At 37.9% G+C, this 22,062-nt stretch overlaps 4 protein-coding genes across 5 annotated transcripts; 2 read left to right on the top strand and 2 right to left on the bottom strand.

Annotated features, from left to right (window-relative positions):
• Positions 1 to 403: 403 nt before the first annotated feature.
• LOC147290142 (serine/arginine-rich splicing factor RS2Z32-like) lies at positions 404 to 3,791 on the bottom strand. Its single transcript, XM_086235437.1, has 7 exons — positions 3,716 to 3,791; positions 2,902 to 3,013; positions 2,082 to 2,121; positions 1,784 to 1,879; positions 1,401 to 1,597; positions 1,196 to 1,279; positions 404 to 985 (listed from the first exon to the last, which is right to left on the bottom strand). The coding sequence occupies exons 2-7, from the start codon at positions 3,006 to 3,008 to the stop codon at positions 589 to 591; spliced, it is 921 nt and encodes a 306-aa protein (XP_086091563.1). The 5' UTR covers positions 3,009 to 3,013; positions 3,716 to 3,791; the 3' UTR covers positions 404 to 588.
• A 1,007-nt stretch (positions 3,792 to 4,798) lies between these two features.
• LOC147290141 (SET domain-containing protein) lies at positions 4,799 to 9,601 on the bottom strand. The gene is made up of 13 exons (XM_086235544.1): positions 9,139 to 9,601; positions 8,942 to 9,055; positions 8,776 to 8,835; positions 8,580 to 8,687; positions 8,273 to 8,342; positions 7,827 to 7,867; positions 7,659 to 7,739; positions 7,396 to 7,431; positions 7,210 to 7,293; positions 6,329 to 6,462; positions 5,920 to 6,008; positions 5,655 to 5,803; positions 4,799 to 5,280 (listed from the first exon to the last, which is right to left on the bottom strand). The coding sequence occupies exons 1-13, from the start codon at positions 9,481 to 9,483 to the stop codon at positions 5,119 to 5,121; spliced, it is 1,473 nt and encodes a 490-aa protein (XP_086091670.1). The 5' UTR covers positions 9,484 to 9,601; the 3' UTR covers positions 4,799 to 5,118.
• A 2,216-nt stretch (positions 9,602 to 11,817) lies between these two features.
• Positions 11,818 to 13,056, top strand: LOC147290140 (histone H4). Its single transcript, XM_086236884.1, has 2 exons — positions 11,818 to 11,974; positions 12,476 to 13,056. The coding sequence occupies exon 2, from the start codon at positions 12,496 to 12,498 to the stop codon at positions 12,805 to 12,807; it is 312 nt and encodes a 103-aa protein (XP_086093010.1). The 5' UTR covers positions 11,818 to 11,974; positions 12,476 to 12,495; the 3' UTR covers positions 12,808 to 13,056.
• A 1,129-nt stretch (positions 13,057 to 14,185) lies between these two features.
• On the top strand, positions 14,186 to 21,624 carry LOC147290139 (uncharacterized). Of its 2 annotated transcripts, none has more exons than XM_086236419.1 (4): positions 14,186 to 14,386; positions 15,213 to 15,449; positions 15,549 to 18,145; positions 18,245 to 21,624. In XM_086236419.1, exons 2-4 carry the CDS (start codon positions 15,426 to 15,428, stop codon positions 19,563 to 19,565), a joined length of 3,942 nt encoding a protein of 1,313 aa, XP_086092545.1. In that variant the 5' UTR covers positions 14,186 to 14,386; positions 15,213 to 15,425; the 3' UTR covers positions 19,566 to 21,624. The 2 variants fall into 2 exon arrangements, with proteins under 2 accessions (XP_086092545.1, XP_086092546.1); XM_086236420.1 differs by lacking the exon at positions 14,186 to 14,386 and adding an exon at positions 14,394 to 14,523.
• Positions 21,625 to 22,062: the final 438 nt, after the last annotated feature.

The following is a 22,062-nucleotide window of genomic DNA, read 5'->3' as shown; positions in this document are numbered from 1 at the left end:
ACGTACTACTGATGACTTCACCAATTTCTTTTGTGGTTGTGAATACATGAGAGGTGAAGTTTTCACGAAGCGTACTGTAAGAGCATTTAATCAGTTGTGAGAATTAATTTTCACCAACTCGATCAAGGGTTGTGAAGTTATAATCCCTACAGGGATAATGGCACCAGGAAAAGCGAACATCTTATGTTAACATCGGGTGTGGCGTTCCCTGCGGTTCCTAGCAAGTAGCTCTTCACAGCTTTTGGTTCAAATATAAACGGGGAGTGGAAAACAAGAGACGGTGTAGTTGGTAAAACAATCATGTAGAAATGGCAACCCCAGCATACATATGCACAAATTGGATCGCAGATCAATCAACCACAAACTAATATGCGTTCACGATTGCATCAGAAATTCTAATAAATAAATCACACTGAAAAATGCCTGATCCCATTCATAAATCATCTATTAATTGGTCACAGCAATTCTTAATCTGAAAATAGATTTGGAAAATTCAAAACTAAGACAAGAAGATTAAGGCTCCATTAAAGCAAGAAATTGTCACACTAAAGTTTGAGTAAAACCAGCATGTAATCAATCAAACTGCATTTAAGCTGATTCACTGCCTCTTGGAGAACCATGGTTATCTTCATCATCTTCAACAGGGCTCCTGTCGCCTTTACGGATGGGGCTTGGGCTACGGCTGCGGCTGTGGCCATTTTCTTCAGCAGGGCTTCTATACCTCCTAGCCCCATTGTTGTCCACTTCAGCATCATCAGCAGGGCTTCTGCTCTTTCCCCTGGGACTCCTACTATAATCAGATCTGCGATCCTGTGGAGAGAGGCTGCCCCGCTCTTGTGGGCTCTTCCCTTCAGGTGTTCGATCATGCTTCCTCCCCTTAGATGGAGGCGAAGAAGCTCTACGGCGCTTAGGGCTCCGACTGTCCTGAGGACTCCTTGATCTTCTCTCAACACTCCTTTCCCTCCTCACAGGTGATCTGGATTGACTGCGCATTAAAAAGAGAAAAATGTTTATAACAGAGTCTTGAACAAGAATTATGCAGGCCAGTACAACCACATTCCTAGGTCAAATGTACCATGAAATCTTGCAAATTCACTACTCCCACAAAGGATTCACTTAAATGACTTCCCTAAAATAGGCACAGGTCAAAAGGCAAACAGTAATAAGTCTCATGAGAATAGGGATTATGATAAACCTGTAACTACGACCCCTGCTGTAGCTACGGCTTCGACTTCTTCCTCGCCTTGGGCTTGGTGAGCGTGAGAGACTCCGGCCACGTCTGCACAAAAAGTATTTTTCAAAGTAAATAACCAGATCTGTAAAATGTCAAAAGGCACAGAGAGAGAGAGAGAGAGAGAGAGAGAGAGAGAGAGAGAGAGAGAGAGAGAGAGAGAGCAAACTTGGTTTTCTTTGGACTATTCTGACAATTTCTTTCAATGTGACCTCGATCCCCACAGCGATAACACTTATTCTTCCAGTCCCCAGCTTTGCAATCTCGAGCCCAGTGCCCATCAAGTCCACAATTGAAACAGCGTCCTGATCCAGGAGGAGGCCCTCTCCCAAGATACTCACGAGATCCACCAGGACCACGTGGTGCCTGAATGCAAGCCAGACATCCATCAATTAATTAATAAAATTTGCTGCCAAATTTAAAGGGATAACTTACAATATGAGAAACAAGGTGTGGGAGCATGAAAGATGGAGGGAAAGAGAAAGGGAGGGAGGAAGGGAGAAACAAAAATGCTAAAACTAGCCTTGAAATAATATAATCCATAAAACATACCCCCCTGGCAAATTCCACAATTAAACGGCTCCCATCAACATCCCGGCCATTCAGGCTATATCTTGCATCATCAGCATCCCGGGGGTCACTAAATTCCTGTTTTTAGATCCAGAATGAAGAACAAGAGGATAAAATTCGCAATGAAAGAAAAAAAGATTATGAACCACAATTATCAATTAAAGAATTGCTGAGCACATGCATGTGCATGTGTCTGTGTGCAAGTGTGAGAAGAGGGGGGGGGGGGGGGAGTGAGAGAGAGAGAGAGAGAGAGAGAGGATCAAGGTATAGAAAAACATACAACAAAGGCAAAGTCGCGCTTCATATCCACATCACGTACTCTGCGTAAACGGGTTCCAGAAACAGTAAGGCCATCATGACACAAGCATCAAAGGGATGATACTTCGCCCCTCACAGATGAACTAAACACCACTTTGAGATTGTTGCCATTTCCATAAAAAAACGCAATAATATTATAGAAAGACTCGCCAAATCCACCAATTGGACCTCTCACCAAGACCTCCAGGTTTGGCAAAAGCCAAGAAACCTTCAACAAGATCATTGAAGTTAAACCAAAGGGACACGTGGAGGGGTGAAACGTTCTCACAAAGATAGTAGAATTGCACACTTATGTCAAGCACAAAGAATGGCTTGGCAAAGGTTTCATTGTCTCCTAACCTTATTCTTAAAATTGGACAACCACCACTGACCAATAATCCACAACATAAAGTAGAAGGCCATAAACCCTAAGCAGTTATAGGAACAAAAAATATATGTTTCATTTTAATCATGTATTGCAGAGAGACAGACACAGATGACTATACGCACAAACAGATTTCCTCAATTATTTTTATTATTTAATGCAATTAGAAGTCCCAATGAGTCCTAAGGAATTCTGCATGAATGTAATAAAGGTATGGACTTGGCAAGCAGTAACGGAATAACAAAAGGACGGAGCCACATATATTCTATTTAATGGTGAAACTCTTCAAATAAACCCCTTGCTTGAATCATGCTAAAAAATCAAAGTAAGCTCTAGTCCTTTTTCATGCAGATTGAAATCTCACCCTGCACAAAAGCACTAGAAATCTCCTAAAACTGATATAAATCATTCCTATTACCTTCCATATCTGCTGAACACGTCTTCAAGTTCACGTGATCTAGTCCGTGAAGACAAGCGACCAACATAAAGCCGTGTACCACCATGGCGGTCATCATGTCGAGGCATTTTACCTGCAAAACAAATGGGAGTTGTCCTTGAGCAGAATCATACCCATTATTCAAACTTCTAAAAGCATACATATGCAAATAACATATTCAAAAAGTCATGTTAAAATTGAAATTAAGAAAAAAAAAAAAGCATCTAATACCATGCACAGAGGTAAATATACATAAAGAAGCTATCTATGTTAGAAAATAGATAAGATATGGTAAGAAGTTGTTTGGCTTCGTAACAATGTTCCAGATTATTCTTGGTGGAAACAAAATTTAGAAAAACACATACTTTGTTTTGCTTACATAAAATGAGGAAAAGTATATCAAAATTTGAAACTACACCACGAAAACTTCAGAGATTTTCATACAAGAGAATGCATATGTTGTCCCAGATAAAACTAACCAAAAAACAAAGAACAAATTCAGTTCTATATACCCAAAGGCAACCTAGATGTTTTATATACATAATTCAAACATATCTAAGTATCACCATGGCCAATCCAAGCAGAACCAACCCCAACTACACACAAAATGAAAAATTGCAAAACTTTGATCTTTTTTTTTTTTCTGGATCCTAGAAATCATCAATTTGGCAGGAGAAATCGGGAAAATTAAAAGTTGAGACTGATGGGAGATAAATATGATTGGCAAAGAAGAAAGGCCCAAACTTTAGTAGCTGATGAACGGAAGATAAACAGAGACAGATAGAGAGAGGCGCACCTGAGCAAGAGGAAGACGAAGACTCACAGTTCCGAACCCTAGATTTCTTTCGCCAAGAGTAGGGGCTTCGTTTTTGTCTTTTGTATTTATAGGCCAGGATAAGATTTAAAAGGCAGAGCTGTATTTATAACAACCCATCAGTTTGTTTTAAATTACGAGTCCCACCCTTCTGAGCACTGACTGCTGAGGTTGAAAATAAATTAGTTAAAAAAAAAAAAAGTGATGTAGACGTTCCGAAAAAACCAATAATCTTTTTTTAAAAAATCTCAAATTCAAATACCCACACTTAAAAAATTTAAATGATGAATATGTCCACTTAGTACAAACAAATCTCACTTTATTTTGTTTTGTATTTTTTGCAACAAACACTCGGTGAGATTTTTTTTTTTTAATGAACAAATTGTGTGTATGACAATTTATAAGATGTTTTTGCAATTTAAATAGCGTCGCACAATAACAATGATTGTCATTGTCTGAAAATAATAATTTTCAAGCACACAATGACAATTTGATGAGTGCTCAGTAACCATGCCGAGTGCTCGATGGGTTGTACCAAGTACTCGGTGAAGGTGACAAGCGCTCGGCTCATTAAACTAAATTAACTTGGCACCATGTTTTTGCAGGCGGACTGCCCAATCAATGTATTTTTTGTTTGGACTAAAAAAAAAAGAATCCTACTATGTAAGAAGTATTTAGATTTTATATAAATTCTTTATATATATTTCCAAACAAGACTTTAATCATTGTAGTAATTTTGCTTTTTCTTATTTCTCAATTCTTTTATTGTTAACACTAATTTGTAGTTAGTTTACAATGATAGCTATTTTTCTATTTTATTTTGACACTAATTTTTAACATAACTTAAAAAATTAAAAATACTACAAATTTTCATAAAAAACTGTGACTTTATCGAATTTTTTTCTGCTTTACTATCCATATCGAATTTGAGCCCCAATACTGAAAATGAATTTTATGTGAATTTGGCTGTCTACCCCCTTTTTTTATACAGTATATATGAAACCAGACCAAGTTAGTATGAGAAGGGTTCAATGAGCACAGAGAAATCCAAATTTACCAAAAGGAAAAATATCAAGAAATATATTGATGATATTATCAATATACTATATAACACCATATACTTGCCAAGGTATGCGCAGAGATATCCAAAATTATTTGCATTTTATACTTGTGACCGAGATCCCAAATGCCCAGGTTCCAGAGTGGTAAGAGCCAGTTTGATGGTCGTCCCTTCTATGTTAGCCTGATTTCAGGTACTCCCCACATATCCTGATTTTCTCACATAAAGCTTCACATGAATCCACAACTTGTAGCACTGCCAACAAATACAGTCTCCTCCGGTGTCACCTCTTGAATCCTCGGTAGTTTTGTTAAAACGAATTCCATCACCAATGACAACCTGTTGCAGTCAGGGTTGCACAGTAGTCTTTTAGCCATGCACAAGCAGATTTCAGGATACGAAGCTCGCCATCAAGGAGATCCCGAGCCATTTGCCTCCGTAGAGAAAGTTTTTTGCACATAACGCGAGAACTTCCAGTCCCCAAAGACTATGCGCACACTCAAGAAGCAGAAAAACAAATTATTACATGTGTAGCGAGATGCACATATGTAAACCGAAGATGGGCATAAAAAGTTCCACCCTCTTCATATATTATTACTGCTGCCTAAGTGCCTACAGCTTCCAGTCATCAATATTTCTAACAAGATGAAGAAATGTGTTACAATATGCCAACTGATATTCAATATATAGTCATATGCCTCTGCTGGAAATATAGTAATGTAAGAATGAATTGTAATTGGTCTTTTGTCCCATGAAAATAATACATTATAAAATAACATAATGAACTCATGCTGAACTTAGCTTAGGCAACTTCTGTAAACAAATCAGAAAAAGAAAGGGGTGAAAACTTAGCATGCTCACCTTAATAGATGCATCATAATCCTCAGCTAATTGGGTTAATTTTGATATCAACATCTGATGTGCTTCAATCTCTCTGCTGATGTTCGTTAAAGGATGCCGAGCCAATCGACCATCATGTTGTGCAGCTTCCTTGGCAAGGTCACTAAGTTCTGGATATTAAGAAACAATCAACAAAAGTATTTGCAGATGCGGTCATAAAGCAAAAAGTAAAATGAGGTCGGAAGCAATTAAACAATACATGAAAATAAGGTAACACGAAACGCACCTTGAAGAGAGGTGCAACATAGAATACGAGCAAATGCACGAAGTGATTGAGGAATTCCTTTCCCTTTTCCACTACCAGGCCTAACTTCCCTATGTGGTAATGGGATTATTACAATCAGAAATAGATTTTGATCACAAGAAACCAAATCATCATGCCACAGAGCAACTAACAATAATTACTTAAGTTCACAAAACCTTGGCCAGTAGTGTTTTAAGTGAGCAAGTACACTATATATAAACACAAAAATTGAAGCAAAATAAAGTATTTGAAATGGAACAAAAGAAACCAAATATTTGATGACTTCACAAAGTACCACCATTCGCAAGGGATAAAGGCCACCATGTATGCCTAGTACTTGGATAAAGGAACAAGAACGAAAAAAAGATAAGAGCCACGCATCACTACCAACTTGATTATGAAAGAATCCATCGAAGAGTTGAAACCATTGACATCATTGCTGATTGCTCTGTGATGTCTCTTCAAAAGTTCCAATTTCATTTCACGAAGGAGATCATGGTGAGGTATATTGCCCTGGATCTGGACCTGAAAATGGAGCCTTAGTCATCCCTAAATATACAGTTACAGATTACAAGTATAAAACATCTGGCTAGTAATGATGTAGGACATGTATACAATATTTTAGTAATTTAACATCAGGTAACAGAATAATTAGGCAACTTTAGACACAGACAAACTTATTGAGCAAAAAGATTACCAAGACTGATGCAAAATCCATCAACAATGAAGTCTAAGTCTCTCAAGGGAACTTCTTCACATAAAAATGGAAATATGAATCACCTAGATATTGTTAATGTAAAAGTGAAGCTCGACCAGATGTACTTGGTCATCTACTTAAAAGGTTTTACCAGAAAATTAGGGAAATAATTAACTGCAAAAATTTTGGACCACATGAATATTCTCTTCACAATATTTTCTAAACAATCTGTGATAAACACCTCTAAGGAACGTGCAAAAGAATATAAGTTTGTAAAATCTGACCGTGTCATAACTCTCAAACTCAAGACTCCTGGATTGCAATAAATATGCTCCCATGAAAGAAATCCAACTTATTAAAGAGGTTCTTTTGCAAGTGCAATAATATGTTTTTTCTGAAAACAATAACAGAGCAGTAACTACTCAAAGAGAGAATAGTTATGATACCAAAGAAACTCGTACTCAATGTCAACAATAAAATAGAACTTGTAAGAAGCATGAATTAAGATAAAGAAATATCATCCCATTGTAACAAAGTATCTGATGTGATTATTCAAATTGAAAACCAAGACTGACCTGGTCATGAATATTGTATGGAAGTGTAAACCCAAAGTCCAAAAGCAGGGTAGCATTTGAAAATTTTCCATATCTTATCACTACCTAATACAGATATTTGAAACAAAAGACAATAAAGAATCTCCAAAGGGTACATGTAATTCTTTAGGGAAAAAAACAAGCCACCCCAGTTAAGTAGCACCTAACCTGTTCACCAGGAGCATAATTACGATCAGCAATAACCTGCAAAGATAAATTAGAGGAATAAAAACTCAAGAAAATCTATTTTCAATTATACCTGATATGTATAAATTTTAAATGGGATTTAGTCCTTTGGTACCAGCAGAAACAACTAGCATATGAAAAATGATCTCGTCGTGCCACAACTTATCATCTCAATAACTAAACAAAAGAAATATAGTTGAATTGAAATATAAAATAAAATTGAGAGAGAGAGAAATAGAGAGTACCTCTGAGAAATGCTTTTCTTCATCACTCAACACAACTGATTCTACTGTCCCGTCATGATTCAAAAAATCTGCAAATGGAATCTATAGAATATTTTAATAATCCCAACAATTATATAAGTATAAGGGTCAGTAGGAAAAATTCAAATGGAACTTTTATAAACATGTTACCAGGGAATAGCCCTTTGTGCTTCCCCATGCTCGAGAAGTAACTGTCAAATACATAGTGAACTAGTTAGAATAACTTGTACAGAACTTTAAAAGGTGTAATTATCGCAACTAATAGTATCTAGATTAGTAATAATCATTTCCAGCAAGTCATCTAAAGTCAAAAGGAATAGATATACAAGTAAATAGAGAAATAACTAGAAAAAATAAGATTGGTCCTAATTACAATGACAAAGGAGATAACATGGGTGAATAGTTCACCTAAAGCATATGTGAGTAGAAGCAATTTTGAAATTCTCAGGGAAGCACTCCTAGTTCTAAAGCATATGCATATCCCACCATGCTGACATACTCACTCTTTTTATTAAAAAATTGGAACCAAGTACAACTGGAGCAAATAATTCTGACAGATTAGGACATGTAAATGCTTTAAAAATGTAGTAGCTTACCTAAAGCAAATGCATGGATGAAATCCTTATAAGTAATACTTTTGAATGTTTCAGGGAAGTGCTCTAGAACCTGAAATCATAATATATCTTAACACTAATCATAATCTGCAAGGCGATAACTAAGAAGTGATTAAAAATCACGTTATATCTTGATTCTTGAGTAAGCATTGACTTTATTACATTTGAAAAAACATTAAGTTGAAGAGATGACCCATTACTCCAAACTTTGAGTAAAAGTATGCGACATTGTCTACTCTTATATGATCGGTTAACAATTAGCCAAAGAATTAAACAGTTAAGTACTTACTGTCCCAAGTGCCGAAAATTCTTTTTCCATTCGAGATCTTTGATTAATAGTTTCCTGATATACAGAGCTTTGACGAATCATCTCCAACTCGGCTTCGCTCCAAAATATCTAGGAATATACAAACTACAGCCATATAAAAAATAATGCAGATTGTTGCCATTCAAGAAATGTGTACAACCACACAAATAAAACTCACTGTGCTATGCATCTCCTCGGCACGAGGAAGACAGCTGATGTAAGGAGCCCATTCAGAGTCCTACAACAACAAAAACCTCAAGCTTCACTGTAAATCTTTCCACACATGCATAGTAAATTAGTAATATAAACAAGAAAACGATGAAATAGTATTATGGTAATCTTACATGACCCATTTTCCGCTCAAACAAAACGACAATGGCGAGCCTTGCAACATCGCCAACTTGATCATCACCTAACAAAGCTTTCAATTCAGGAACGAGATTATCCGGAGATAGTTGCTGCAATATCAAACAACTAAACTGTTAATCATAAATTAATACTTAATACTATTGATTAATTAGACGGTGCCGTATTGTCATACCACGTTGTACGGAACCTTCAGTATGCAGTCTCCAGCTCTTATGCTCTTGGAAGCAAACAGCGACCTTCCGTGCTCGGATTTCCCAATCGAAAGCACGGAGGAGATTTCGGAGCCGGACTTGCGCTCCAACCACGGCAGGAAATCGTCCAATTCCTGAAATGTTTCTGTGTTGCAGAATCCTCTGTTTGGTTGCTTGGATACCTTTGTTTGGTACAAGGAATGGAAGCTGAGCTTGATGCTTGGAGTTGGAGTATGGGAGAAGCCGAGTTTTGGACGACGGAGCCACCAGAGATTGCTGATTTTTCGACCTACCAGTAGCATTGCGTTGCAGGGACCAGACGACATCGTTTTGAGTTCTGTACAGTGTTGGCGCGGGAAGGCACCGCTGATAAGCTTCGTCTGTTATTATTCTGCTGCTGGGATAATGGTTTTCCAGTTTAGGATATTCCGGAACGAGAATATTGAATAGTTGTGTTTGTATGGATAAGAAACAATGGATTGTGTGGATTTCATACAACGTTATGTTTTCATATCAAGATTTACAACTATAATTAGTCGATTTTAAAATTTTAAGTTCATTTGACATTGATTTTTGGTACAATTTCTATAAAGTAAAACTTTGATTTGAAAATTTTATTTTATGTATTAATTTATTTGAAATTGTTATAATTATTGGATTATTTAATATTTTTGTGGGAATCCGTATTCTCCCCCTCCACCTCCACCTCCAACAAAATAAACGCACACAAACTATTTGTTAGTTTACTAATATTTCACTCTAATATTGGGAGATATCCAAAATTCTAATCATCTCTCTATATTAGAAAAAAAAATAAAAAAACATGTATTAAGACGTACTTGGAAGTGATCTCTCAAGCGTCTTTCTTATAAATCAAAGATGATCGCTAGGGTCAAGGAAAATGAATAAACCCTAACAAGGGAGTTATGTCGAACATTTTTTATCTTGGACTAATCGTTTAGTAAAGTTCCTTCTAAAACATGTCTCCTTTAGTAAAATACCAAAATTTTGCATGGGCACAATTCACAAACATGCCCGAATTAAGGGAATACATGAAACATAATGGAATCATCCTTGAAAATATACGTTGTTTAAGCAATCGCCAACTTCCTTACACAATAGGGAAGTTATTCAAACTTCATGTAGAAGTAGGAATTCAAATTCCTAAGCAACTAAGAATGTGCCACACGACCATAGTTAGCCATAACTAAGTCACAAACAAAGCCAAAAGTACATGATTCTAGTCCAAAAAAATACGTTACTTAGAATTCACTCTAACTAACTTGATCCTCAATGACTTTTTGGCCAACACTATACTGATTTTCTATTGACCTTAAAATCTTCTTCATTAATTAAAAGTTATTAACGTATTTCGTTTAGCTAGGTTGAATTGTGCTCCCACATATATGATATGAGATATGCATTATTCTAGCTTTTTTAAAAATCATATACATATTTTTAAAAGGCTTATTCATGCCGATACCCCCTGAAAGTAACTTCGATTTTCAATTTGCCCTTTAAAATTTCATTCCTCCCACTTTACCCCCCGATCTTTACAAAATATTATATTATGTTAAGTCTATTATAAGCTCCGTCAAATAAGCTGACGTGACACTTTATTGTCCCTTCCACATAAGCGCCGCGTAGGCTTTTTTGACGGACTCATAGATAGATTTAATGGAAATGATATTTTGTAAAGTTTGATGGGCAAAGTGGGAGGAATGAAATTTTAGGGGACAAATTGAAAATTGAAGTTACTTTCAAGGGACATTGACGTGAATAAGCCTTTTAAAAAAGATACTTTTTGTGTACATGTATAGGAGAAGGAAAATCATTTGAAAAATAGCCATCGACCGACAAATAGCCTGAAACACAACCAAAACAACTAAAGCGGAAGGAAATCGATCTAATGACCGGCGGTTTTCTACCGAACCGACGATTGTCGGTGGCGTTTTGGAAATCCCAAACCATTGAAAAACTGCTACCGACCGACCATAAATTTTTCTTCTTCTTCTTCTCTGCTGCTTCCCGCCGGCTGCCAAGTTCAACAACACCCAGCTGCAAGTCTGCAACGTTGTCGCTGCCGCCTCTGTTTAGCTGCAAGTCGTCGCCGCCTTTGCCTTCCTTAAAACTGCCCAGCTCCGATGCTGTGTTGCTGGTGATGTTGCAGGCGAAGGAGCCGGAGAAGAAGAGATTGTGGTAGTGTTGACGGAAAAGAAGAGAAAGGAAAGAGAAGGTGATCGACCACCACTGAGAAGTCGACCGACCACCATCGATACCAAAGTCGTCGGTAACCGAAGGTGTTGGAGGCGATAGCAATTGCGTTTCTCCCCCTTCCGCCGGTGTCAGCACGGTTGTTGGTTGCGCAATATTGGTTCGGTTACCAAACTGATTTCACCTTTATACATGTAGACCATTGTTATTTTTATTAATGGTCATTAAAAAATTAAGTATTAAGTAAATTAATAAATTGTATGAAATTTGAAGAAAAAGCGGTGCCGCGGAAGTTTGGGCAAAGCGGCAAAACAAGATATCCAAAGAGAAAAAGCGCAAAAAAAAATCGTTACCAAAACTAATATCAAAAAGTCCCGCTCGATTCCGATGCCACCTCACCGATCCCAGTGAGCGAAAACACACAATCTCAGCCGTCCGTTAAATGAATCAAGATAATCTGCGCCACGGATCGAGCCCTGACCCTGAGTAGCATTCGACAGGTATTGCTATAAGTACTGGCTGCAGATCCTTTCCTTGCAACCAATCTCTCTCTGCGTCGCTTTTGGTTAGAGTCTCAAGGTCGCTGAAGAGTTTGCGATTCAGGTTCGTCCTCTTCTCGCTATCATTGTCTTCAAGATTCGTTCTAAGCTTTTTTTTTTTGTTTATTATTTTTGAATTTTAAAGATATTTGGATTGTTTTAGCTGTGATGTAATCATTGAAATGTAATTTAGGGTTTCGGATTGAATATCTTATTGGGCATTGTACTGTTTTATCAAATTCAACTTTGATTTTGGGGATGTGGTTTATAATTTGATTCTTGGTCACTATGCTGTTCATTAACTGTGCTTGTCTCACCCGTAATGTTTTTCCCTGTTCGAGTCTGTAATTTTCGTTTGGTTGCCGAGAAAATTTGGGTACGAAAACAAAAACTTAAAATCAGCGATATCTCTAGTTTTCTGTTGAAATTTTGAACTTCCGAACTCTAAAATCTTTTCAGACCCCCCATTTTCATTTTCACTAATTCTCGAATTTTAGGTGTTTTCTAATTGTGAATTTAGGGTTTCGTTCATCCCTAACGAGCTTAATTTTTTCCTTTTCTTCAGAAATATCAGCTTGAATCAAAATGTCTGGGCGTGGCAAGGGAGGCAAGGGTTTGGGAAAGGGAGGAGCGAAACGGCACCGTAAGGTTCTCCGTGATAACATCCAGGGAATTACCAAGCCAGCCATTCGTCGTTTGGCTCGCAGAGGAGGCGTGAAACGTATCAGCGGTCTGATCTACGAAGAGACACGTGGCGTGCTCAAGATCTTCCTGGAGAACGTGATCAGAGACGCTGTGACCTATACTGAGCACGCTCGCCGCAAGACTGTGACGGCCATGGATGTGGTCTACGCGCTCAAGAGGCAGGGAAGGACCCTGTACGGGTTTGGTGGTTAGGGTTTCTGTGACCATTGAAGTCTTGCTATCAAGAAAATGAGTTGTGGATTGGTTTAGTGGATAATATTAGGTGGTTTTACTTTGTTTAGGAGTTAAAAAACTTGTTAGGTTCTATCTACCAACAAAAAAATTGTTAGGGTTCTTCTTGTTATGTGCTTTGTAAAGTGATTAATGGTATGAACATCTGTGTTTTGGGTAATGTAGAATTTTGGACTGGGAATGAAATGAACGGTGGTGTTTGATCCAAAATTGTTCTGTTTGCACTTTTGGTTTGGCTGTGTGGCATGATGTGGTTGTGTTGAGGATGTAAAATGTGCAAGGCTAGCTTTTGGATTAATTTGTTGTGCTTGGGCCTTATGCTATTAGCCCGCAATCTTACTTGGAGGATGGTTTACTTTCTAGTTGGCTTGAAAGTAGACCCATTCTTCTTTGGCGTTATTTCATTTTCTATTCTTTATTTTGCTTTTTTAATTGAACTTAATTCTTTATTTGTTGAGACTTTTATTTTATTCTTTTGATGGGTATGGTTGCAAATTGCAAGTGACAGCTGATTGATTGCAACACTCAGGTTGGCATGTGATTTTCCCAAGAAATAATTGAAGTGTAATGGCTTCTAGTTTTAAAATAAAATCGGTGCAAAATTTGGATCTTTAAACATTTTCAGTCAATTTGATCTTTGTTTTAAACGGAGCTTGTCCTTTTGAGTTGAATATTAGCAATATTGACAAAAATATGTATTTTAATTAAAATAAAAATAAGAATAAAATGTTTAACTTTAAATAATTTCCGCGTGGCCAAAAGTGATCATGACTTGTTTGGGTTTGTTTGTTGTGGGTGTCATTTTCCTTCAAATTTGGTTGAGAAATGCTATATTAACGTGTTCTTACGAATATTGTATCACTTAATAAATTGTAAACTCAGGTGTTTTAGGCTTGAATTCTTGGATGAGTTAAAATATTCGAATTTATCTAAAATGTATGGCTTGATAATTAATTGTCCAAATTGAAAATTTACCTTAATGAATGGACCATGATGATTTATTTATTTTTGGTAATAAATAAGATTTTTTTCTCTATTGCTTTTCCCTTTTCTTTTCTTACAATTTTTTTTTATGAAATATTTCTAACAAAAAGTAGAAGGGAAAAAAATGAATATTTACCACGGTAGATAAATGAATTTGCCCAAAAAAAAAAAAGTACTTTAACTGACGTTCCTTGGAGGTAAGGCCAAAGAAAAGAAGATAAGAGAAGGGCGGCAATTGCGGAACACGTCAGAGTAAAGATTGGAAGAGTAGTTGAGACTTGAAAAGAGTGAGGTCGAACTCCCTCGACAAATAGTCCATGAAAATAAATGAATATATAGATAGTAAGATCGCAATTATAGAAGGCCACACAACACAACACATCTGCAAACCCTAGGCTGACAATTTAGCCAACAGTGCCAACACCTCCTTTCATTAGATTCTCTCTCTCTTTTTCTTTCTTTCTTTCCTTGTTTTCTTTCTCAATCAACCACCTCCTGAAATTTCTTAGAAGTTGCAGAGCTTGACCAAACTCCTTCTCTCTCTCTCTCATAGCAGGTAGTTGCTTCTCTCCTTCTTCTTCTTCTTCTTCTTATTCTTCTTTTTTTTTTTCTTCTGCGATCTTTGTGTTCTTCGGTTCTGATTTTGTTGTTCCGATTTTCGTCAACGCGCGCGCGTGTTGGTTTTGGTTTCAGGTATTTCCCGGAAGCTTCTGGACTGTTTTCAATTTCGCATACATATTTGCTTTTGTTTCCGTCAAAACGAGTAGATCTGACTCGTTCCATCGCGATCGGGTCCATCGGGCTTTTAAATGTTTGAGGATCGTGAAAACGTTTATTTAGGAAGCAGAAAACTCTGCTTTATATTGGATTGCAAAGCTTCGTTCTTTTGGCTAATAGCGTTTCAAACTCACCTGGAAATGGTTTTTTTATTTTTGGGTTCATTTATTACAAGAGAAACGGTCTGCGTTTATGTGTTTCGTGGGGTCGATTTGGTGTTTAATTGCTCCTGTTTGTTGTTTAGTTATCAATTACTCTTAAAAATATCTTAGAGTTGGCAAATTGATTTGAATATATTACAATTTATTGTGTGTGTTCATCTTGCATAATTGCTTCTGGGTTTTTTAATCTTGGACTTAGTCATGCAAAACATAGAATAAAATAAAATAAAAAACTCGTTTTTTGTAAAATTGATTCGATTAACCGATCAGCCAGTATGATTTCTTGACTTGTCTTCTGATATGAGTAAATTGTTCATTTGAAGTTCATATATCATAATTTCCTGTTAGTTTATGTCGTTGACATATAATTTGTGGTATTATTTGGAATTCATTAAATGGGTTCTCTTGCTAAGGTGTAGCTCTATTTATTTTTTTGGTTTGCAGGTGCTTTATACTGGTCGGTTGTGATAGCTAGAAGATGCTGGGAAACTGCATGATCATCTTAGTTAACTGAATTTGGTTTGTAGAAAATAGATCTGTAGCTGCACATATCGTAGTGCAGGTCTTGAAAGTGACTTCAGAATCATATCGAGGCCTTGCTATTTGCTATTGCCTTTTATTTGAAGCGTAATAATAAGCTTGCGAAATCTTGGAGCCATGCCAGTGTCAGGGAATGAAGAGGTGTTTATCTCATTTCTGAATTACTGCTAGCTGAGATTAGAGAATAATTCAAATTTATTGTTTTTTTGAATATTGATTAAGTAAATCTTCTATTGGCAGACTGGGCTTAAACCCGTTATCCGGAAGTCTAGTGATTATATTGCAGGTGTTCCTATTAAGAAAAGGAGGTTTCCATTAGTGAGGCCGCCTTCACCTCCACCTGAAGACCCATCTTTGTGTCCAGAAAAAAATGGTTCTGTACAGAAGGAACAATCTAGCCCATCTCAGGGGTCAACTGTTTCATATGCTAGTATTACAACCAGTTCTGGATTTTCTGATGCAACCAAAAATCCTGTATCTGACAATAGAAGAGGAAGTTCCGATGTTACAAATGTTAATGCGGCGGTCCAAGGCAGTGATAATTTCTTTAAAGTCAAACTTGAGGAACCTAGCCTCACAGTTGAATCGGGTTCTTTGGATGACATGCAGAGGAAAGGGAAGCTTGTGTTGGCTGATAATCCTGCACCTCAGGTGACTTTAGGGAAATGTGAGTTGAATTTAGCACCAACTAAAGCTCTTGCATCTAATTTAGGGAAGGAGATTATGCATAGCAAACATAAAGTAGCAATGAAGTGTAAAGAAGAAATGCCTGCTGTTGCTGAGAGTACTGAGCTATCATTAGGTTTAAAAGAACTTCTTGTTCCAGCTTTGACAGGCCAAAACAGTGATGGTGATGGAAGTCACCCAAATCAGGACAACCTAGAGCCTCTTTCACTGAATTTGTCTTTAAGTAAAGAGAAAAACAGCAGCCAATCCAAGAGTACTGATAAAGATTTGAATTTCCATGGTGCTCAAATGCGTGCATGTCGTGCAAACTGGGATTTGAATACACCAATGGATGCCTGGGTAGATTCTGTTAGTGATGCTTCTGTATCTGTTGACGGGATGAACACAACTGGTGGGACACATGATGCAAAGCTGTTGATTTTCCCAACGGGGAGGGTTGAATCTGGTGTTAGTTCAGAAAAACAGACCAATGTTGAAATTCAGAACAGAACTAATGTCAATCTATCATCCACACCCGGTGACTCTCTTCTTTTACGCCTTAGTTCATCTTGTTCACAGTCAAACCCATGTCAAGAACCTTCTAGTTCATCTGTTAAATCAGATTTGGACAGGGTTATTTCTGCTACAAACTTGCCAAGATTGGCTGGGCCAACTAGCAATCTGAACATGGGTAATCGTAGAACTGTAAAACCAGAACCATTTGATGAGAGCGTCAAATTGGATGTTAACATAGCAAAATCCAATAATATGGGATTATTAGATAGTAGTAGAACAGGGAAGCGTGATGTAGTTGAGCAGTGCATTCTTGGAGTTGTTAAGTCTTCAAATATGAGCACCCAAACATTAGTTGATACTAGATCCATAAAATCTGAACCAACTATTGAGGATAATCAAGAAACAATCAAGTCAATTGAAGAGACATCAGTCCAACTGGATAAGCATGTGATACAAGGTCTAGATAATCGTTCTCATGACATGACATTGCCTATAACTGCAGAGATGTCTTCCCTTGCTGGAAAGCCTTCATGTTTAACAGAGTTGACTGGGAAGCCTTCTTGTTCAACAGAGCTGACTATGAGTGGGGATGTGACAAACCATTTGGGTAACTTTAATGCAAAGGTGCCTCAGGAAGCATGTCAAAACAATGAGCAGGGTGCTATATCTCTGGGTCTTGATAGTAAGGTAAACAGTATGAGAACTGAAGAAGACAAGGTTGATGGTGAGAGTTGTAAATTGAAACTCATGAATGATCAACCCCTTGATTCACGTAGAAGTGGTGAGGGTTCTGCAAGTGATGAGGAAAAGATTAATATATCTGCGGATATGCTGGAAGATTCTTATGATTCTGATTATGAATCAGATGGTAATCATGCTTTAGACTCAGCTATTGATACAGAACAAGATGGTAAAGATGACGATTATGAAGATGGTGAGGTCCGAGATTCACTTGAGTGTACTGCAGTAGAGGAACCCTTATGTGAGTCAAGAGAAGTGGAACATGTTGATCACAATGATTTCGATCATAAAAAGGCGGAGTTCATGGGAACTCTTAACAATGTTCATCTTACTTCATTCTGTATAGAGGCAAAAGACAACAAAACAGACAATCTTGCTGAAACAAGTAACAATGATCATAAAGAATCTTCTGATGTAGTTCTTAATGATAAATCTGATGTGGGCTCTGATAAAGATGTGTTTTTGGAAGAACCACTGGCTGTTGAAAAGCTAACCAGCGGAGCTGACATGAAAGGGTCCATCAAGGCTGTGACAACACAACCTCTTGATGATCAATCAGGGAAGAATGACGCCCAGAAGTTTCAGGATGCAGAGTTATGCTCTGACCAAGTCACTATTGGAAGCCAAGGGACTGTGGTGGCTACTGCTCAGGGTACAGAGCTGAATGTTAATATAACTGACCTGGCTCCAATGAGTGATTCAACTTTGTCCATAACATCTGGTAGTGGTGATAATGGATCTAAGGATACCAGTAATGGAGGACAGCGTAGCCGGATCATTAATTTGCCCCGGTGTTCAAATGTTTCTCCTTGTAAATCAAGATCAATTTCAGGCAGGCCATTGCCATCAGGAGTTGGCAGAGAAACATTACCTGATGTAACATTAGAGGACGATAAAATATATCCTCGAGGGAGGTGATTATTTTTCCTTCATTTATACTTCATCTCTTGTTTTGTTTGAGGGTTAATAGTTGTATTGTAATCTAACTCTTCTGCCTTTGTCACTTTTTCCAGAGGTGAACCATATGTAGACGGTACCCACAGGTTTTCAAGGGAGCGATACCAAGATCAATCACTGAGAAATCCTAGATTGAATTTTAGACGTGGTAGAGGGAGGATGACTAATCGTGGTGATTGGTGTTCTGATCGTAACTTTTCTTCGGAGCTTTATAATAATCAAACGAACTATCGTGTCCCCAGACATAAATTTGCACCTGATGATTCTGATCACCTTGAATATAATACTTATAATATGGCTTCCGATGGTGCATTTGTTGGTACAGGTCGTGGAGGGAGGAAGCTTTCAAATGATGGACCAATTAACCACCGTATACCCTCAAGGAGGCGGTCTCCTGTTGGGGCACATGCCATTCACATGCCTCGCAGAAATCCAAGAAATATTAGCCCAAATAGATGCATTGGTGAAGATACTTCAGATATGGTTGGAATGAGGCGTAATGAGAAGTTTATGAGGGGTGGTTTTCCTGATGATACTGTAGATCCCATGTTCATGCGTACCCAACCTTCATATGAGGGAGTAGATGGTCAATTTGGACGAGGAAATAGGACCTTTTCTTTTGTGCAGAGAAGAGGTATTCCTCGAGTTCGTTCAAAATCACCTATAACATCCAGAACTCGTTCTCCTGGGCCATGGTCTTCCCCTAGAAGAAGATCTCCGGATGGGTTTGGTGGGCCTGGAGAATTGACCCATCGAAGATCTCCACAAACTTACAGGATGGAGAGGTTTAGATCTCCCGATGGCCCGTGTTTTCCAGGAGAGATGGTGGTTAGAAGGAATCCGTCGAATGATTTGAGGGATATGGATTCTGGCAGGGACCATGGTCATCCAAGGGCTGTCATTCCTAATAGGAGTCCATCTGGCCGGATTTTACTCAGAAACAGGAGATTTGATGTCATAGATCCTCGAGAAAGGCCAGACAATGATGGTTACTTTGGGGGGCCTATGCATTCTGGTCGATTGCATGAACTTGGTGGTGAGGGAAATGGTGATGAGAGAAGAAGGTTTGGTGAGAGACGTGGACTTGTCCGTTCATTTAGGCCTCCTTATAATGGTGCTGATGGTGAGACATTCCATCTTAACACAGAGGATGGCCCTAGGGCTTTTAGGTTCTGCCCAGATGATGGTACTGAGTTTCAAGAAAGAGGCAATGTGAGGGAAAGGGACTTTGACAGTAGGATTAAGAACCGGCCAGGAAATGCACCTAGAAGAATGAGAAACATTGAGGACCAGGAAGCCAATTACAGGCATGGTGGGCAGGCCTGGCATGATGGTGGGTTTGATGATAACTCACGGGGGAAGAGAAAAAGATTTTAATTTTGCTTCTGCCATGACCTTGGATTCAGGATCTGTTGCTCATGCAGAAGGTGGACCAGCAAAGAGAATTAGCCATTTCACAGGCTAGTCTGGACGTTCTAGTGGTTCAAATCACAAATCAAGATGTCATTCTGTTTGCATATAATCTTTTGAGGGCCTTTTCCAGTTCCGAGCTTGGTTTTTCAATTCTGTGGTTCAGGACTGGATGCAGTACAACCTTGCTTAATTGTCTGCCATGTAAATAGCTTGCATCTGGTATTATGGTGGTTACGCTTCGCGTGGCACATATTTCAATAATTATGGGCTTTATATATAGTGCCTGAGTTTCATTAGCAAGTTTTGTACTGTCAAAGGTCTTGGTTCTTATCACATCTCTTAAGGTTATTCTCATGGAGTTAGTTATTTAAATGCTTCCTTGGAGATTCTCCCTATGTTTCTGAGGTTGTTTCTGCCATTGGTTTTGATGTTTGGTCGGCCAGGGCAGGTATCCTGCAAGTAACTGTCATCACTTTTCACTAGTATATAGGTCATAAAGCTCCAGTAATAACTATGTTGTTACTTGCCTGTTACTTGTCTGGTTCTTCACATCCATCTTCCTGTTGCTTGGACTGTTATTCCTTCAATTTCTTGCCCAGGTATACTTATCTGTGTGACCTAAGATGAGAAGCCTGTTGATGCAGCTTGTTCCCTTGTGCTGAAAACCTTCATTATTCCTTTTTATGTGATCTGCATTGATCGGAAAACAAGTTTGAAGCTTGTATGTGGTTTGAATATAGCTTGAGCATCTTGTTGTTGGGAGGTAAATTCTAATAGTACGCAGAAGGCCTGAATATTGGAGAGTGATGTGAAGGAGAAGAAGTTTGTTTCTGATGTATGACAATCGCAATATGGGTTAAGACAGCAAGTTCTGGATCTGCTGTTGGCCCTTTAGTGGTTTAGCTCTTGGTATTTCTCATTTACTGTTTATGGAGTCTTAAAGAAGTTCATGGCTGAATAATGCTGTGTTGGAGTATATTTTCTGATGTGTTCTTTGTTTTCTTGAATGGGTCACTGACATGCTCTAGTTATATTAGGAAATAAAAAAATAAAAAAAGAGATTAATGGTATATATTGTTTATGAACTTGCTGGAGTCGTCACTCAATGCGTATGCAAAGTCTTTCTGCAATTTCTTCTGCAGAGTTAAATGCCTGCTGCATTACTGGTTTTACATTATAATTGATGAATATCACGTCTGGAATCAGCTACAAATTGGGAATAGGATGGGGTTATATAGTTGGTTACACTGATGAAGACACTTATTCCCTGGCATTTGCTGATTTGAATGCCATGCACTACAATGAAGTTTGCCAAAGTGAAAAAATTGGTTGCTTTTGAGTCATACTGTGAACTTGTTGGATCTATTGTAGAGTGGGTTGTACAGGTGAATGTGTTGGGGAGTAACTGAACAGGTGCATTGCTGCAGGAGATACTGAAACCTTGTTTTTTGACTTTTTGGTAGGGGTGGTGGAGATTCTGAGGTAGAACTGGTTCTTATGTGTTTGTGGTAGTTTCCTCATTAGATCAGCAACAGGGTTGAAGTTGGATCCTGTCACATGTAAATTGTCATAACTGCCCCTCTCTGCCCCCTAATATAATCATAATAATAACAGATTTTGATCCATAATTAATTAATTATAGTCCATAGCCATAACCATAACTTCTAAATTGAAGAGGAATGAATAAGAGGTCAAGTTGAGAAGTAATGAGAGATCTGTTGCCTCACTGATTTTGTACTTGATGACTCTGGAGAGTTGGGCATATCTTGATGGATAACCAAATAGGAAATGAACGAACTGTGGCATAATTTAGGGATGTATCTGGTACCCTTCAATTGGTATTAAATCACTGTGACAGAGTTGGACAGGGGTGGTCAATGAGCCTATGGTGCTGAATAGTTTTTCCTTTTTCTTTTTTCAGTAAAGCTGAGCAGAAATAGAAGTATGAATGGTGGCTGTTATGGCAATTTCTGAAATTGATTTTCCATTTCAGTTCAATTTAAGTCCTAAAGGAGAATGACAACCTGCTGTGTTTGGTACTGGTACTTGTATTGGAGTAATATCAGCTGCCGATTTTGGGAGTAGTTGAATATTATGCACCTTACATGATATTGGATAGGGTCATTGGAAAAGGACTTGTCCCATTTACCCCGAAAAAAAATAAGAAGATGCGTAGTAGTAGGATGGGCATTTTAACAGCGAACCGCCAAAACCGGCCAAACTGGTTCTCTCTGGTTCCAATTCCGGTTCTACACCTTATTTAACCGCACCGAACCGAACTGCACTGCATACTTGCAAAAAATATATTTTTTTATATTTTTATACATATATACACCATTATATATATTTATACGATTATTATATACTTTTTATACACTTTTTGTACACATTTTTATACACTTTAGACCATAAACTCTAAATCCTAATAAAATATTAGAATTAATATTAACGTAGCTATATT

This window comes from Dryas octopetala, chromosome 3 (assembly GCF_963921425.1).
Source record: "Dryas octopetala chromosome 3, drDryOcto1.1, whole genome shotgun sequence".
Taxonomy (NCBI): Eukaryota; Viridiplantae; Streptophyta; class Magnoliopsida; order Rosales; family Rosaceae; genus Dryas; species Dryas octopetala.
The sequence above is the reverse complement of the archived record's forward strand: the minus strand, read 5'-3'. Positions and strand labels throughout refer to the sequence as shown.

What these genes read in the sequence shown, in the direction of transcription:
- LOC147290139 (XM_086236419.1), top strand. Translation starts at nt 15,426, where the DNA reads ATGCCAGTGTCAGGGAATGAAGAG. An exon ending in CAGTGTCAGGGAATGAAGAG is followed by an intron (nt 15,450 to 15,548) that starts GTGTTTATCTCA and finishes TTCTATTGGCAG; the next exon opens with ACTGGGCTTAAACCCGTTAT. An exon ending in AAAATATATCCTCGAGGGAG is followed by an intron (nt 18,146 to 18,244) that starts GTGATTATTTTT and finishes CACTTTTTCCAG; the next exon opens with AGGTGAACCATATGTAGACG.
- LOC147290141 (XM_086235544.1), bottom strand. Translation starts at nt 9,483, where the DNA reads ATGTCGTCTGGTCCCTGCAACGCAATGCTACTGGTAGGTCGAAAAATC. An exon ending in GCACAAAGGGCTATTCCCTG is followed by an intron (nt 7,740 to 7,826) that starts GTAACATGTTTA and finishes AATATTCTATAG; the next exon opens with ATTCCATTTGCAGATTTTTT. An exon ending in ATTATGATGCATCTATTAAG is followed by an intron (nt 5,281 to 5,654) that starts GTGAGCATGCTA and finishes GTGTGCGCATAG; the next exon opens with TCTTTGGGGACTGGAAGTTC.
- LOC147290140 (XM_086236884.1), top strand. Translation starts at nt 12,496, where the DNA reads ATGTCTGGGCGTGGCAAGGGAGGCAAGGGTTTGGGAAAGGGAGGAGCG.
- LOC147290142 (XM_086235437.1), bottom strand. Translation starts at nt 3,008, where the DNA reads ATGCCTCGACATGATGACCGCCATGGTGGTACACGGCTTTATGTTGGT. An exon ending in TTGTGGAATTTGCCAGGGGG is followed by an intron (nt 1,598 to 1,783) that starts GTATGTTTTATG and finishes GCTTGCATTCAG; the next exon opens with GCACCACGTGGTCCTGGTGG. An exon ending in AGCAGGGGTCGTAGTTACAG is followed by an intron (nt 986 to 1,195) that starts GTTTATCATAAT and finishes TTTAATGCGCAG; the next exon opens with TCAATCCAGATCACCTGTGA.